The 14,493-nt window shown below is 42.9% G+C and overlaps 1 protein-coding gene across 1 annotated transcript in view; it reads left to right on the top strand.

The window, feature by feature from the left end:
- Positions 1-415: 415 nt before the first annotated feature.
- Positions 416-14,493, top strand: part of SERINC5 (serine incorporator 5) — a 99,828-nt gene continuing 85,750 nt past the window's right edge. Inside the window, exon 1 of the mRNA XM_019641074.1 lies at positions 416-610. Coding sequence (XP_019496619.1) covers positions 584-610 — 27 coding nt within the window. The 5' untranslated portion in view covers positions 416-583. The remainder of the gene's footprint in view (positions 611-14,493) is intronic.

Raw genomic sequence — 14,493 nt, 5'->3', positions numbered from 1 at the left:
GATCCCCTGGGTATCCACTTGGCGTTGGACAGATAGCAGAGCAGCCCCGGGCGGTCCCCACTGCGCCGGTTCAGTGCAGGACACTCGGGAATTCCTCTACTAAAGACTCCAAGTTGGACTGAAGTCGGCAACCAGCATTTTCGCCAGAGCCCAGAGGACAGAAGGGCGCACAGATAGCCTTGCGCAGGAGCTCAGGATCGCGGGGCCAGCCTGTCGGTGGGAGGACTTCGGAGCCCCGAGAAGCACCGGGAAGTGATCGTCCCTGCCAGCCGCCTGACGCCAGCGGAAGTGCTAGCCGGGGGAGAGCCTGCTCTGCGACAGCGCACCCGGGAAGGGGCGGGCGCGGGGCGGGGCTGCGGGAGGCCGCGGCTCGAGGGGGCGGGCCAGGCGGGGCCTGAGGCGGCGGGGCGGGACTTGGCGGCAGTTGTTTTCACCCAGGTCGCGGTTGCTGGAGCTCAGCTGTGGCTCCTCGGCGTGGAGGCGTGAGCTGGTGCGGAGAGGGACGCTCGAGACCGGAGGGAGACGGGAAGGTCGGAGGGGAGCTGGGAGCCAGCCAGCGCGCCCGTGGTCCCCGGCCGCCGCGATGTCAGCGCAGTGCTGTGCGGGCCAGGTGAGCGGGGCTGGGCTCCGCCAGGGGGGCGACGGATCGGACGAGGCCAGGAGCCCAGACACCGCTCAGGCTTTCCTGGGTGTGCACCCCAGCTCCGTGGCTGGAAGTGGGGCGGGCGGTGGATCTCTCCGGGCTGATCCCGCGCCTCCTGGGTTCGTGTCTCGGGCCCGAGCGTGGCTCTCGGCTGTCGGGGAAACCCTGTACCGCGGGCGGGCGGGAAGGGAAACGGGGAAGCCCGAAAGGCTACCCCGAGGTCCGTGGGTCGGCCCCTAAGGACTTCGCTTAGGATGGGGACGGAGGATTCCGGTTGCTCCCCGAGAGTGTCACCTCGCCTTAGGGCACAAGCGTGTGGTGCTGAGCTCCGGAGCCCACCGGGCCCTGCTTACCGAGTGAACCCAGGAAAAGACGTGGGTTTGGGCATCGGCTCGTTTCCCATGCCATGCCCTGAACGAAACTCGGGTCAGATGGCCCAAGCAGGTCGCGCTTGGCATCTTGACAGGGCTTGAGCACTGTCTCTGTACCTTCGGGAACGTCTCGAAGCCTGGTTTCCTAACCCAGGTCTGGGCGCAGGGAAGACTCAACCCTACTTCCTGCGTTTCCCGACCCAACCCTGGCTGAACACAAACACGGTCTGCCTGGCTAGAGCGCGAGCCTTCTTGTCCCCGATTTTCACTAAATTTGCCCGAACCTGTTTTGTAACCCTCACCTGTTAAACTCGTGGTATTTTTTTTTAACTCGTGGTATCTTAAAACACGTATGTCCGTGTGGGATAGGCATCTACTATACCGGTGAGGAGTGCATCAGGGCAGAATTAGTTTTAACCCTTTAATGCTAATTTCACTCCTTCCTGCAGAATTAGAAAAAAACGAAGAAAGCCTTCCGGACATCGACCTCCCTTCCCCTAATGCATACTGATTATCATCATCTTATGTTTTCACACCTGAATCTAACTGCACGCGCATTCAGGGCCAGGGATGTTCGTGCTTCCTAATACATGCGACCCCTGAGGCCAGCTCCTAAATGAAGAGGGATTAAGCTGTCGGTTTTTGTAACCCCGCCTATTGTACTGGCAGGCAATCTGCAGATAATCCACCCTCTTTGGAGTGGCCCTGTGGAGTTCCCACTTGGTTTTTGGTACTTGGTGGCATGCATTCAAGCTGGCCTTTTCAGAGATAAGAAAATTTAGGATTTTAACTTAAGTGTAATGACTTGCCCTGAGTCATGCAAGGAAAGAGAGGGGGGGGGGGAGAGGGGAGAGAGGAGAGAGAGAAGAGAGAGAGAGGGAGAGAATATGAGAATGCATCCCACCTTTCCAGGGCTACCAAGACCACAGTGAACATTCTTATTGTTCTGAATCTCAAGAAAGCTTTGCCAATCTTGTATTGTTGTTTTTAGATACTTTCCAATTTGGTGCAACAGTGTTCATTATGTAGGCATTACAGATATTTTGGGACATCTCCTCTAGTCCCTTGAAAGCCCCATGAGGCTTCCTGTCACTCCAAGTAGCAAATTTAGGGCTCTGAAAATTATTACCAGTACTCAAGTGGGTCTTTTAAAAGAATTATTGGTAAGGCTGATATTTTGGCAAGATTTAATGGCTTGTTTCTAAAATCTCCCTCTCAGGACTTGGGAAAGAACCAAATCCTGGCCATTCATCACAGGAAAGCTAACTTCTGCTTTCTCGGGACTGCTCGAGGAATCACTGTGGTGGGTCTCAATGCAGTGAGGGGGCGATGACACTATGACTTCATATGGAAGGGCTGATAAGAAACTTACATTAAAAAAATCCTCAGAGCCAGCAGAAGCTAAATCTTTTTTGAGCACCTATGAACTGTTTTGATTTACAGCACTGCTGACGTCAAATGTATGGGTTCCCCCAACCAATTATCCAACTCGCTGGACACCAACTGGGTATCCAACAACTCAATCCAATTCTGACTCTAACTACCTAGAATTAGGAGTTAGTATCCCACAGATTAAGGGTTTAGTCCCACAAGACTGGACCCCTGCCCCCACTCCCATTTTGGATGCCATTCACAAGTCTTGGGCTTCCCATATAGGGATGAAGACCAAATATATATTTCTTCTTATATCACAGTACCAGCGATGTGCCAGGAGCTGGAGTTATGGCAGTGAGCCAGACAAACATCATCTCTGCCCTCAGTGGTCATTCCAGTTGTTGTTATTGGGGGTGGGGGGGGCATTCCATAAGCATGTAAACAGTGAAATAGTAAATACAACAGATGCTCAAATAACTAAGGTTTTGTTGCATGTCATTTCATTATAACATTGGTGAGATGCTGTAGGAACTTAACTCCTGTTTATATCAAGTAGCCTGTGGTAAAATTGTTTTTGTTATAGTACATTATTTTGCTTAAAGTCAAGAATGTAAAGTAAGACCTTGGGTAGGGTTGCTACGGAATCTTGTCGGAGTTGCACCTAGAACTGAAGACTGATCAGCGAGAAGAGGTACCCATGTCAGGACCTGGATAAGGAGCCTTCCAGGGGGTTTGAGAAACAAAAACGAGTCCAGGGTGGCTGGAGTGTCATAGGTGAGATCAGAGAGGTGGATAGGGCCATTTATGGCCGGACACTGTTGGCCGTCATTGGAGTTTGGCTTTATCCTGGTTGCAGTGAGAGACTGTTGGAGGATTTTGAGCAGGGGAGAGCTGTGGTTTATTTACATTTAGATCATGCTGGGTGCTGTGAAGCCTGGACTAGATCAGGGACTAGAGTGGAGATAGGGAGAGCCGTCAAGTGTTCATACAGTGAATGTTTTTTAACTGCCTCCTTCTATGTGTAGGCTGTGTTCTAGGCTTTGGCAGTGAATAAAAATCCTTCCTGGTGGAGCTTGACTCCTGGCAATCTGCTGCTGCTGTAGTCTGAGGAGGAGGAGTGAGTACAGTGGGGTGCCGTTGACTTCTGAGTATATTTCAGAGCTAGAGCTGGCCTTTCGTATAGATTAGATGTGGGATATGGGGATGAGAGAGATTTGGGTTTTGGCCTGAGCAACTGGATAGATGATAGTGCCATTTACTTAGGTGAGTTAGGTGGCTGGTGGGGAAGAAGACATTTGGCAAGGAGAACCCATAGCTTTTCTTTTGGCTTTGTAACATTTGAGATGCCCATTAAAAATTAAATGGAGGTGGCAAGTCACCAGTTGGTTATGTAAGTCAAGAGAAGTTTGAGGTTGGAGATAGAAGTTTGAGGGACTTTGAGGACCATCAGGAACAATGTGTAACCCAGAAAAGAGCCTGGGCTTTGGACTCAGGTCTGGGTTTGAATTGAGAAATATGAACAGTGAAGGCTGGTATGCCTGCACATACTTGCCCTCTGTTAACCTCAGTTTTCCTCAACTGTAGAATGAGTGTGATGATTCTTCCTGGGTTATTATGAGGATTACACATAATAATAGACAAAGTCTCTAGTACAGGGTTTGGCACAGAGTTAGGAACTCCTCAAATCTTAGTTTGTTAGTGGTCATTACTCCCCACACACCTGGACAGCCTCCAGCTCAGCCTTTTTTATTTTTGCATTGACTCTGATATACACTTGGGTTTTGATTAGGCCATTGGTTAATGGATGGTAATGGCAAGCAGAGATTAGAGGAGAGTGGTCACTCGCCACCTTCTGGGTACCCAGCACCACCATAGGCCTCTGGGGACTGGATGATGAACGAAGACCTTCCTTGCTTTCCTAGAACTTGTGGGGTAATGGGGGGATGGAGGTATGGGGGAAGCTAGCTACAGAAAATGACAGTGTATACTGTCAGAGGGGAAATGAGAGGTATAGTTGAAAAATCTAGACAGTCCTTCCAAGGCTATTTGAAAATAAGGCTTGACAGGGTTTACTCCAGGCAAGTGTAAGCAGTAATGATAATAAGAACAATAGCCGAAGTTTATTTCATGCCGGCAGCGTACTATCTCTTTTTACCCATATTGCATTATTCATTCTTCACAAAAACCCTATGGGGTGGGTAAAGTTCTAATTGTCCTCCTTTTGCAGGTGACACAACTGAAATACAGAGAAATAAATTAACTTGGCTGATGTTACATGATGCTGGAGCCAGGCCTTGAACACTGGCCCGCCTGACTCAAGTTGGAGCATCTAGTAGCTAGAGTGCTATTCCTGATTATTTTTATTTCAATATAAATAAATGATAATGAGTAACACTTGCTCGTTATTGTTGCTTATAGCGGATCTAAGTCAGTTTTAGCTATTAGCTTATTTTGGTAGGTATTGGTGGTTGGTGGTTGCCAGTTATGGATGGGCGAGGTTTTGCTGCTTCCTCATACCTTTATCCAGGTTGTAAAGAAAGCAAGTCTCAGACCAAATTCTGCCACATATGCCAACTTGATTGACAGGCAGGCACAGGACAGTCATGCAGCCTGACCGGAGGCTTCATGAATTTCCATCTCTTTGTCCTTCTTGGTGCGCTGCATGCAACTTGCATGTTCACCTGAGGCAGATGTGAGAACATTCTAGAAGGCAGAACTTGACTGAGACTGCCAAAACTGCAGGACCACATGGATGGATCAAGTCTATGGTGTCATTCTCAGGGTGAAGACTCACTGTGTCCTTGAAGCCAGTTCATGTAAGGGCATAATGCCCAGGTCAAGGTATTTCCAGCTGGATAATATTACTTGATCAGTGAGATTTTCCCCAGTGAAAGCCCATTTCTAATGTCCGTTATGTTAATTAACAAAGCCACGAATGCCACCTGGGACTACCTATTGTCAAAGATAAAGCCGGACATTAAAGCTGGTGAAAACAGATTTTACTCAGTAACCACTGATAGGGGAAAGAGCCTAACTCCATTTTGGTTTGCATAGGGAGCTTTAAAGAGAATGAGGGAGGAGGCGGGAGGCGTGAGCGGAGGCCCAAGTAGCATTAGGGAAGTGCGAAATTACAAAGGGTTGCTCAGTGTCTCCGTGATTAGCCCAGCTGTGTCTGCTAGCTGGCAAGTTCGGATTTTGTCCTTCCCACAGAGACTGGGAGGCCCTGATTTTCTATTTCAAAGGAATGGTTTTTGGGTACTTGAGAAAGACACTCCAGAGTTGTAGGAAATACATATGGTACATATCAAAGGGACAGAGGAAGGATTCACAATTGTAAACCCCTTTTAATAAATGCTCCAAGAAAGGGAGACCTATCTCAGGTGTTGACTAGAACAAACAGTAAATTTCTTTTGACAGCCCTGAGCTTTTCCAGACAAGAACTCAAAAGGCAAACCGTGGCTAGGTGACCCCAGGGATTCAGTCTTGGGCTGCTGGAGGCCATATTAAAGTTTTGTCAAGTCTTTTGTGCAGGGGTTTGAGCAGAGTTGCTATGTGCCAAGAGTTGTTGCAGTTCTCACTGTTAGGCTGGTTAACAAAACCTGGGGTCATCAGAGTTAGAGGTACTTGAAGGCCATGCAGGAGACGTAAGAGTATGGACTCGGAGTAAGTGTGTTAAGTGTTATCTGGAATGTGTTTTCCTCATCAGGACAATTGACCACCTCTAGATTGTAGCTTCACACACACACACACACACACACACACACACACACACACACACACTCACACACTCACACACACTCACACACTCACACATTCACACACTTACACTCAAACACACTCCATGAAAACCTCTTTAAAGATTAAATTATATACCACATAAGAGTAATGATTTCCCTGAAATTTTCTTCTCTATAAAACCCAAATCTCTCCTTTTAAATCCAAGCTCAAGAAGCATGGTCTCAGTAATGATCTTCCCTTTGTTTTGAGAATTCTTAGAACTTGCACTTAGACCTGTCTACACCACCTAGTACTTGATCTTCTGAACCACTGGAATGGTTTCATGGTTGCTGCGTGTATGTGTTTCCTCTCCTAGACAGAGTATATGCTGTGGCCTAGCTGAAGTTCAGTGTTTTTGGTTGTTCCCTATAGCTCTTTGTTTATAGTGATTGGAAATATTAGGTCTTTAGTTGTTACCACCCTTGGAAGGAATCCAGGCACAAAAGGTCAGTCTTTCCATGACTGATGCTTTTTTGAGCAATTTAGGGTATTTGGGAAACATAGGAAAACAATCACGTATCACCCAGGGAGAACCATATTTTGATATTTTATAATCCAGTCACTCATGTTTAACATATTTAATCTTTCTTTGCAAAATTGGGATTATGTTGTAGGTGCTATACTGTATTTGATCCTACTCTTGTTGCTGAGTTTTTATGGGGTGATCAAGGAAGTTTTTAACATGCACCAGCCCCTCCTTTGCAGCCATTAATGTTTGCTGGGTGTACATTCAAGTATAGGTAGTCCTCCACCTTCACACACGACCATTTTCTCCAAAGGTGTTAAACTTGAATGTGTGAAAGTCAGTTTATAGGTTTATGTGTCAGTAGGTTTGTGTTTCGTTTAGCCTTTTTAGCCCAAAAGGCTAAAGATAATGAAGAACATCCCTAATGACACCCCTTTCAGAAGCCATCATTGACAACATATTTCAACCAGTTTCAACAACTTTGATCTTTTCCTTTACGGTTACTTATTCAGAGAGCATCTGTTTCGATGATGTTGGAGTTGCTGTTTTTCTTCAGTATGAAGGTGCACATCTCTGTTTCAGTTACATTAAGTTTGAGTCCTGTGCTTTTTATCGCTAGTATTGGCACTTTATTTTTCTATTCATTTTTATGAAACAGGCAACACGCAGTAAAATGCTCACATAATTGTTCTCCCACACTGACAAAGGTGGTGATTGGGCTGGTGTTGGATAATACATATCTCACTGGTAAGCTGATGCAGAAAGAGTGGTTTGTAGATGTATTTGTGTAGTTAGCCAAGTTCAGGTTGTTGGAAAGATGAGTCTGTCACTTAGCCTTGAACAGTAAAGAGATTGAACGTTGCCCTGTTAGGTGGGGAGTTCACATCGAGGTTGCTCTTTCCAATTTGTTTTCTTGGACTTCTTTATATGAATAGCTGACCTGGCTGAGCTGACAGATAGCTTTGGGCTGCAGCAAGTCTGAGTGGGAAGACGCTGCTGGGAGGACTGAGGAGGGTGGACATGTAGGGAGTGGAAAGCAGCCACTGACTCATCTCTCTGCTAATAAGCAAAAGGTAACATCCATCTTCTCTACTACTTGTTCCCTCCTGTTTTCTGGGTAAAGATCACCTGTAGATTTCCCACAGATAGTGGCTAAGAGTGAGTTGACTGAGAGTGAGTTGACTATGAGACATGGAAACTTTTCCATTTCCTGGGTGTTTTCATGTAAATCACCATTTAGAAGCTTCAGGTTGGGTAGAGCAGTCATGATGGCATCATTTACTTATATTTCAGAGCAGTACATCTGTGTTCATCTATGATAAGTTGGCATTAAGAAGGATGTCCTCATGTGAGCTGGTATATCTGCACAACTAGCTATTGGACACAATTCCATTTTATCCTTTGACTAAGCTGTTTTCAGTATTTTAGATTGTAATTACAAATGAAAATTCTGTGTTCTCTTAGTGTCCGGAGCAGCACTGTTAGTAAACTGTCATTACCTGTTGCTATTATCAGGTGAATTTAAGGTTGAGATTGGATGGTGAGAGCAATATTGATCAAGTTACTGATCTAAACTACTGATTGTCTTAATCAGGTTTTCTAAGTCATCCAAAGTGAAACTTGGTGACCCTAGTTAAAATGTATTTTAAAACATTTCCAGTTGGGATGCCCTCTTATTTTCTAACTTGTGTATTAATGATATTTTAAAAGATTGTAGAACCTAACCAGGGAGTCACTGTAGTGTGTGTGTGTGTGTGTAGGAAATTCAAATAGCGGATTGGTTTGATTACATAAAACATCTGTTTGAATAAGGAAACAGCATTTTACTTTTGGCTTTTCTTCTGTAGTTTGCCTTGTGAGATTAAAGTTTAGCTCATGTTTAAGGAAAGCAGCTGTTATGGAAAAACTTAAAGTGGGTTTTTATCAGAATAAATTTCGAAACAATTTGTGGGTTTGAAGTAGGGTTACAGTATGTAGTGATTCGACAGCATTTTCCCTCTTCATGAAAACTGTCTAGTCAAAACAAAAGGAGGAAAAACACAGACGCACAACCCTTTAAATCTCATTTGTGCAAAGATAACTAGGAGAGATGGAAAATCAGACTTCTGTTTGTTTAAGTATTATTTTTATAAACTGGCCAACTTTGAAACAAAGCCCATGAAGTCTTGATGGGATTGCTTTTCCGGTTTTTTGTTCTCCTGTGTCTCAGCAATTTCAAGGCAGGCTGAGTCTCCCGATGGATGATCTGATCCTTAGCATGTGTGGTTCACCGAAACTGGGGAAGAATTCTGCCTTTTGTTCTGGCCTCCACGCTCATTGAACTCCTCCAGTGGCATTCTCAGAAACAATGGCAGTGTTTTGTAACCATAGTAATGAAACTGTTCTCTGTAATAGCATTCTCTAACAATATGAATTTTCTTCGGTTTGGTAGCATTATTCATAAGGACATTGTTGACTTACTTCATTTGCTGTTTTTTTAAAAAAAATTCTAACAACCCCTAAAGCAATATGTCAGTTGTTGAATATTCATAATATAATTCAAAGGCAGTAACTAGGTCGACTTTCATGCTTGAGAGCAACTAGTGAGTTGATGCTGGTGTTCCTTAGTATAAGATTTCTCCTGGGGCAGAATTTCTTGGCAGACTCCATTGAGGTTTGTGTACCTCAGCTTCGGACCTTTTATGCCTGGGAAAGGGAAGGAGGCAGGGTGTCCCTTGGGGGAGACATTCCCCTTGGGAATAAATGAGCCTACCCAGGGGAGCACGTGGACAGCTGAGCCCCTAGGAATGGGCTTCAGGGGTTCCATGAAGCCCCGAAGTTACACACATGGTTTTGTCTGTGTTTATTCTGAACACCTTTTGTGAAAGGGTCCTTACCATTTCTTAGCTTCTCAAACGAATCTTATGACCTCAGAAAAACCCAATATAGAATGAGAAGGGAAACACCAATGATGGAGACATATTCGCCTAAAAGATAGACATTCACTTGTAGCAAACAAAGAAAGAAACTTGAGGGTGCAGCCTGCCCGGAGAGAAAGAGGCTAGGGGGTGGAAGGGTGGGGGAGAGCTGTTGGCTTTGTTGGATGACCCTGAGAAGTTAGTAAGAGGGCAACCAAGAATCTTGGGGGGATTTGGCAGCCTTGGTTTCTAGGGGCAGAAGCTACAATGCTGTGGGTTTTAGGATACTGGGAAGGTGAGGAACTGAGGCCAGAAAGGGTCGGTTATTATCTTTTAAGACTGTGGCAATGACGGTTCAGATTGTGGCAATGGAGGTTAAGACTGTGGCAATGGTGGTTAAGACTGTGGCAATGGAGGTTAAGACTGTGGCAATGACGGTTCAGACTGTGGCAATGGAGGTTAAGACTGTGGCAATGGAGGGGGAGACAAGTAGCTAGTGGGAGATGTGGGGTTTCTGTGGGATGTGGTTTGGGGTTGATTTTACAGAGGGATCCGAACAGGTTGCCAAGGTGAAGGAGGACCAGGTTACAACCTGAGCAAATTTGGGGCTGGCCCTTGTTGGGTGGTGAAGACGCTTAGACACTTCTGTCTCCAGATTGCAGGATGCTGAAGTTCATTTACTCCGAGCTCAGTAACCTGCCAAAATTTAGTCCGGAGGTAGCTTCTATCCCTTTGATTTTTGTTTTCTTTTTCTGCCTCCTTCTTCGACCCCACCCCCACCCCTCTTTATTTCTGTTTATATTTGTTGAATCTAATCCACTGGGATTTTATTCTTCTTTGGAAAACGCTGAAGAGGCACATCTAGTTCTGGAGAGACCCAAGTTTTGCTATTTGCATGGCGATCGTTGAGGCAGATCGTGGAATCACAGAAACTTTTAGAAGAGACTTTCCCTTTTAATTCCTCTTCTGAAGCTTAGATGTCTTTTTTATTGCCCCTCCTAAGTGTACATGTGGTGTTTTTGAACCTTTCCAGTGTTGGGGGAATCACTACTGTTCCCAGTTCTTAAGTTTTCTGAAACTTGGTTTCTTAGTTCATCAAATGGGGGATATGTGTGTCTTGCTTCCCTTATATGATTGTTGAAAAGGACAAGCCTATATTAAGACTCTTTGTTATCTATCAGTGGGGTTAACCAAAAAAAAGCTCAGGCTGTAATGAAGAACAAATGGAATTTATTTGAGCAAAGAGAGTTGCACGCAGGAGTTACAGATTCAGGTACAACCTAAATTGTGCTCTAAGAGAACAAAGAACTGCAAGATTTGTAAAGGCAAAATCAAGTGCAATTCCTTCATGCAAATAAAAGATTGCTGGCTAGGTTCTCAGGGATTGGTTAGTTATAATATGCAAATGAGGGAGGTGAAAACTACAAGGAAGTACATATATGTCCATGCAGCAGTTGTTCCAGGATGTTTATGGCTCAGTGTTGATCTGAGTTTAACAACAGGTTTGCAACTTAATAGCAGCTGTGAGAACTGAGGCACAAGCTGTGCACAGGCCTCACTTCCTTAATAGCCTCCAGACTCTGTTTTAAGTGGCTCTCTTAAGCAATGCTTATTGTATTTTATTTTCTCCATTATCAGTGGTGATGCAGGTGTGTCAAAGTTCAAATACAGGAAACTGAGACCACTCTAGATATTTTAATTAGAAGGGGACTTAATGTAGGGAATTAGCCTTTTGAGAAATAAAAGAACTGGAGGAGCAAGATTGAGGGGGCCACCCTTGGAACACCTGAATTTAAGAGCACACCACTGCAGCAGTAATCCAGAAATCTAGAAGCCCAAACTGCCCACATCACCATGACTGCCTCTTGACACCCATGCAGTTGGTGGCTTAACATCGGACCCCTGAGTAGTCTGGCTGTTGCAAATGCCTGTCCTGGGACCTTGCCTGGCAGCAGACACCACAGCAGGGGGGTGGCCCCGTCTTGTTTTCTCCTTCTAAATATTGTGGGTGTTGCTGATTGCCAGCACCCTAACAGCTAAGATTATGGGAAATGTGGTTTCACTTTCCAGACTCTTCAGTACTGGAAGACCCATAGAAGAAGATGGGAATGGAGGCAGTGAGACAATTGTTCTCGTGGACCACAAGCTATGAGGAAGTAGTATAATACACTCTACCCTTGTGAGCATTGTACTTCCTGTCCATCATGGCTTGGCCAAAGGGGAAATGACAGCCTCAGAAGTAAGGCCCAGTGTTGAGAGGGTTGTCTTAGAGGCAGAAAGATGGGAATGTGTGTCATATAAACTGTTTTGCCTCCCTCTAGTACCTTCACTACATAATCATTTTTCCTAACCACCAGCAAGTTGATCCTTCTCTCAAGTATAGTTCTAATTATGTCATCCTCGCTGGATTTATCAACCCTGATTGGGGCTAATGTAATGGATTTTCTAAATGAGGATCCTTTGTAGTAATCTGTTAGGGGTTTGATCAAGATAACTTTATATCCTAAATAACAATGTATGTAATACATGTCCCCTCAGTCATTCCTGATATTAGTAATTTGTGTTCTTTTTTTTTTTTTTAATTGACTCTGGGTAAGAGTTTGTCAATTTTATTAATCTTGTGAAAAACAATTTTTTTCATTGTCAGTTTGTTTTGTTTCATTGATTTCTACTGTTTCCCTCTTTTTAATTACTTTGGATTAGTCCTTTTATTGAATTTTTTAAGAAGCTGAGACTGTTATTTTAAATCTTTCTTTTTTCTCTAAAATAAGTATTTAAAGCTATATTGCTATCCCACATATTTTGATATGTTGTGTTTTCTTTATTCAGTTCAAAATATTTTCTAATTTTTCTTGTGATTTCTTCTTTGACCTATGCATTTAGAAATATGTTATTTTCCAAATATTTGAGACTTTTCCACGAGTATTTTTTTTTTAACTGGGGAACAGCCATGGTCATTGGTAATACATTGCTTTCATGCTACAATGGCATAGTTGACTCTTTTAGGGAGGGCGCAGCTCACAGTGTCCCATGCGGGAATCAAATCGGCAACCTTGGCATTATCAGCACCATGCTCCAACCAATTGAGCTAACTGGTCACCCCTCCAGGAGTATTTTTGCAATTGATTTCTAATTTACTTTTTTGGTGATCAGAGAACATATTATATAGATATTCATTCCTTTTAAAGCTATTGTTTTATGGTTTAGAATATGATATTTCTTGGTGAATGTTCCATGTGCCCTTGAAAAGAACACATATTCTACCGTTATGGGATATAGTGTTTAAGTTGGTCGCTGGTGTTGCTCAAATCTTCTCCATCTTCATTGGTTTTTTTTTTGGGGGGGGGTAGTATCTAATTCTATCAGTTACTGGGAGAAGGGTGTTAAATTTTCCAAATATGATTTTCTTTTGCTTTTTTTCCTTTTCTGTCAATTTTTATTTAATATATTTTGAAGGTTTCTTTGGTGTACACACATTTAAGATTGTTGTCTATTTAATGAGTTGATCCTCTTCTAAAATGATAATTTTTGTCTCTGTCAATGCTCTTTGTCTTCAAGTCTTTGTCTGATGGTCATACTATTCTAAATTTCAATCTATCTATGTCTTATATTTAAAAATGTGTCCCTTATGAACAACATACAGTTGGGACTTGCTTTTTGATCCAGTCTGACAATCTCTGCCTTTTAATTGATTGGACATTTAGATCATTTACATTTAATGTAATTATTCATGCCTGTATTTTGTTGCTCATTTTCACTTCCCGTTCTGTTTTTTGTTCTTATCTTTTTTGGAGGGAGAACATTAACTGAATATTTTCCTGTATTTTATCTTCTCTATTGCCTTTTTATTTCTTAAAATGTTGTGAGGATTATAGTACATAGCACCTTGAAGAAGGGAGAAGAGTTTCACCATTAGTGATAGAAACCCTTGGAAGCAGGTCCATTTACTAGATACTGATTAAATCTTTATAGAAAATGAAGAATTAAGTAACATTACATGGAAGCCAATTTTAAAACAGTATTTTCTGCTTTATAAAAATAACTTATAGTTATAGAAAATTTAGGAAACACAGAAAAGTATAAAGAAAAAATAAAAATCATTTGTAATCCCAGACAGAACAACACCTATTAGTATTCTTTTATTGTATTTCTTTCTAGTGTTAAAATAAATTAGGGTATACTCTATGTATTGTTTTATACCCTAACTTATTTTCACTTAACGATGTGAACGTTTTCACATGTAAGAATTCATAAAAGCAAACATTTTAATAACTGAATTACATTTAATTGATCATACCAATGTTTATTTTACTATTTTCCTTTTATTTGACATTTAGTGTATTTCACTTAAAAAAAAAGGTTATTATAAATAACTCTTACATAACCTTTCTCTATGTCCGTGCCTCTTACTTTAGGCTAGAGCCTTGGAAATAGTCCTGCTGTAACACAGCATGAGTATGTGTCCTAAAAATCATACTATGCAAAATCACCCAATAAAAACCGCAGGCTTTATGGAGTTAGGGACACAGCTTTCAAAAACTTTGTCAGTGACATATTTTTTTTGAAAAGGAACCTAGTAAAAGGGTATTACAATTTTACAAATGTTAAATGGTTTTAAGAAATATGAAAAAGTTAGTACCTGACCTTGAAAAAGACCTGAAATTTGCTTGTGGAAGTGGGTGTTGGAAGATTTTCAGCTTGTGAATTGTGAATAGTAGAAGGAAGTTTACCTGAAATTGGATGGAAAGTTGTAACACCAGACGTGTTTTGGAGTGACTCATACACAATACACTGGTTGACCTGAAGTGTGTGTGTGTCATATATTCCTATATAGCTGAGTTTTCTGCCTTCAATTAGTGTTTCTCACAGACAAAATCACACATCCTGTTAAGCTCAAATTGTCCCCTAACATGGTAGAGGAGGAAAAAGCTTTCATTGACTCTCTTAGGGTCTCTGACTGGGTTT

Source organism: Hipposideros armiger, unplaced genomic scaffold (genome assembly GCF_001890085.2).
Source record: "Hipposideros armiger isolate ML-2016 unplaced genomic scaffold, ASM189008v1 scaffold_55, whole genome shotgun sequence".
NCBI lineage: Eukaryota > Metazoa > Chordata > Mammalia > Chiroptera > Hipposideridae > Hipposideros > Hipposideros armiger.
Note: the sequence above shows the minus strand (reverse complement) of the source record. Positions and strands in the feature narration are given on the sequence as shown.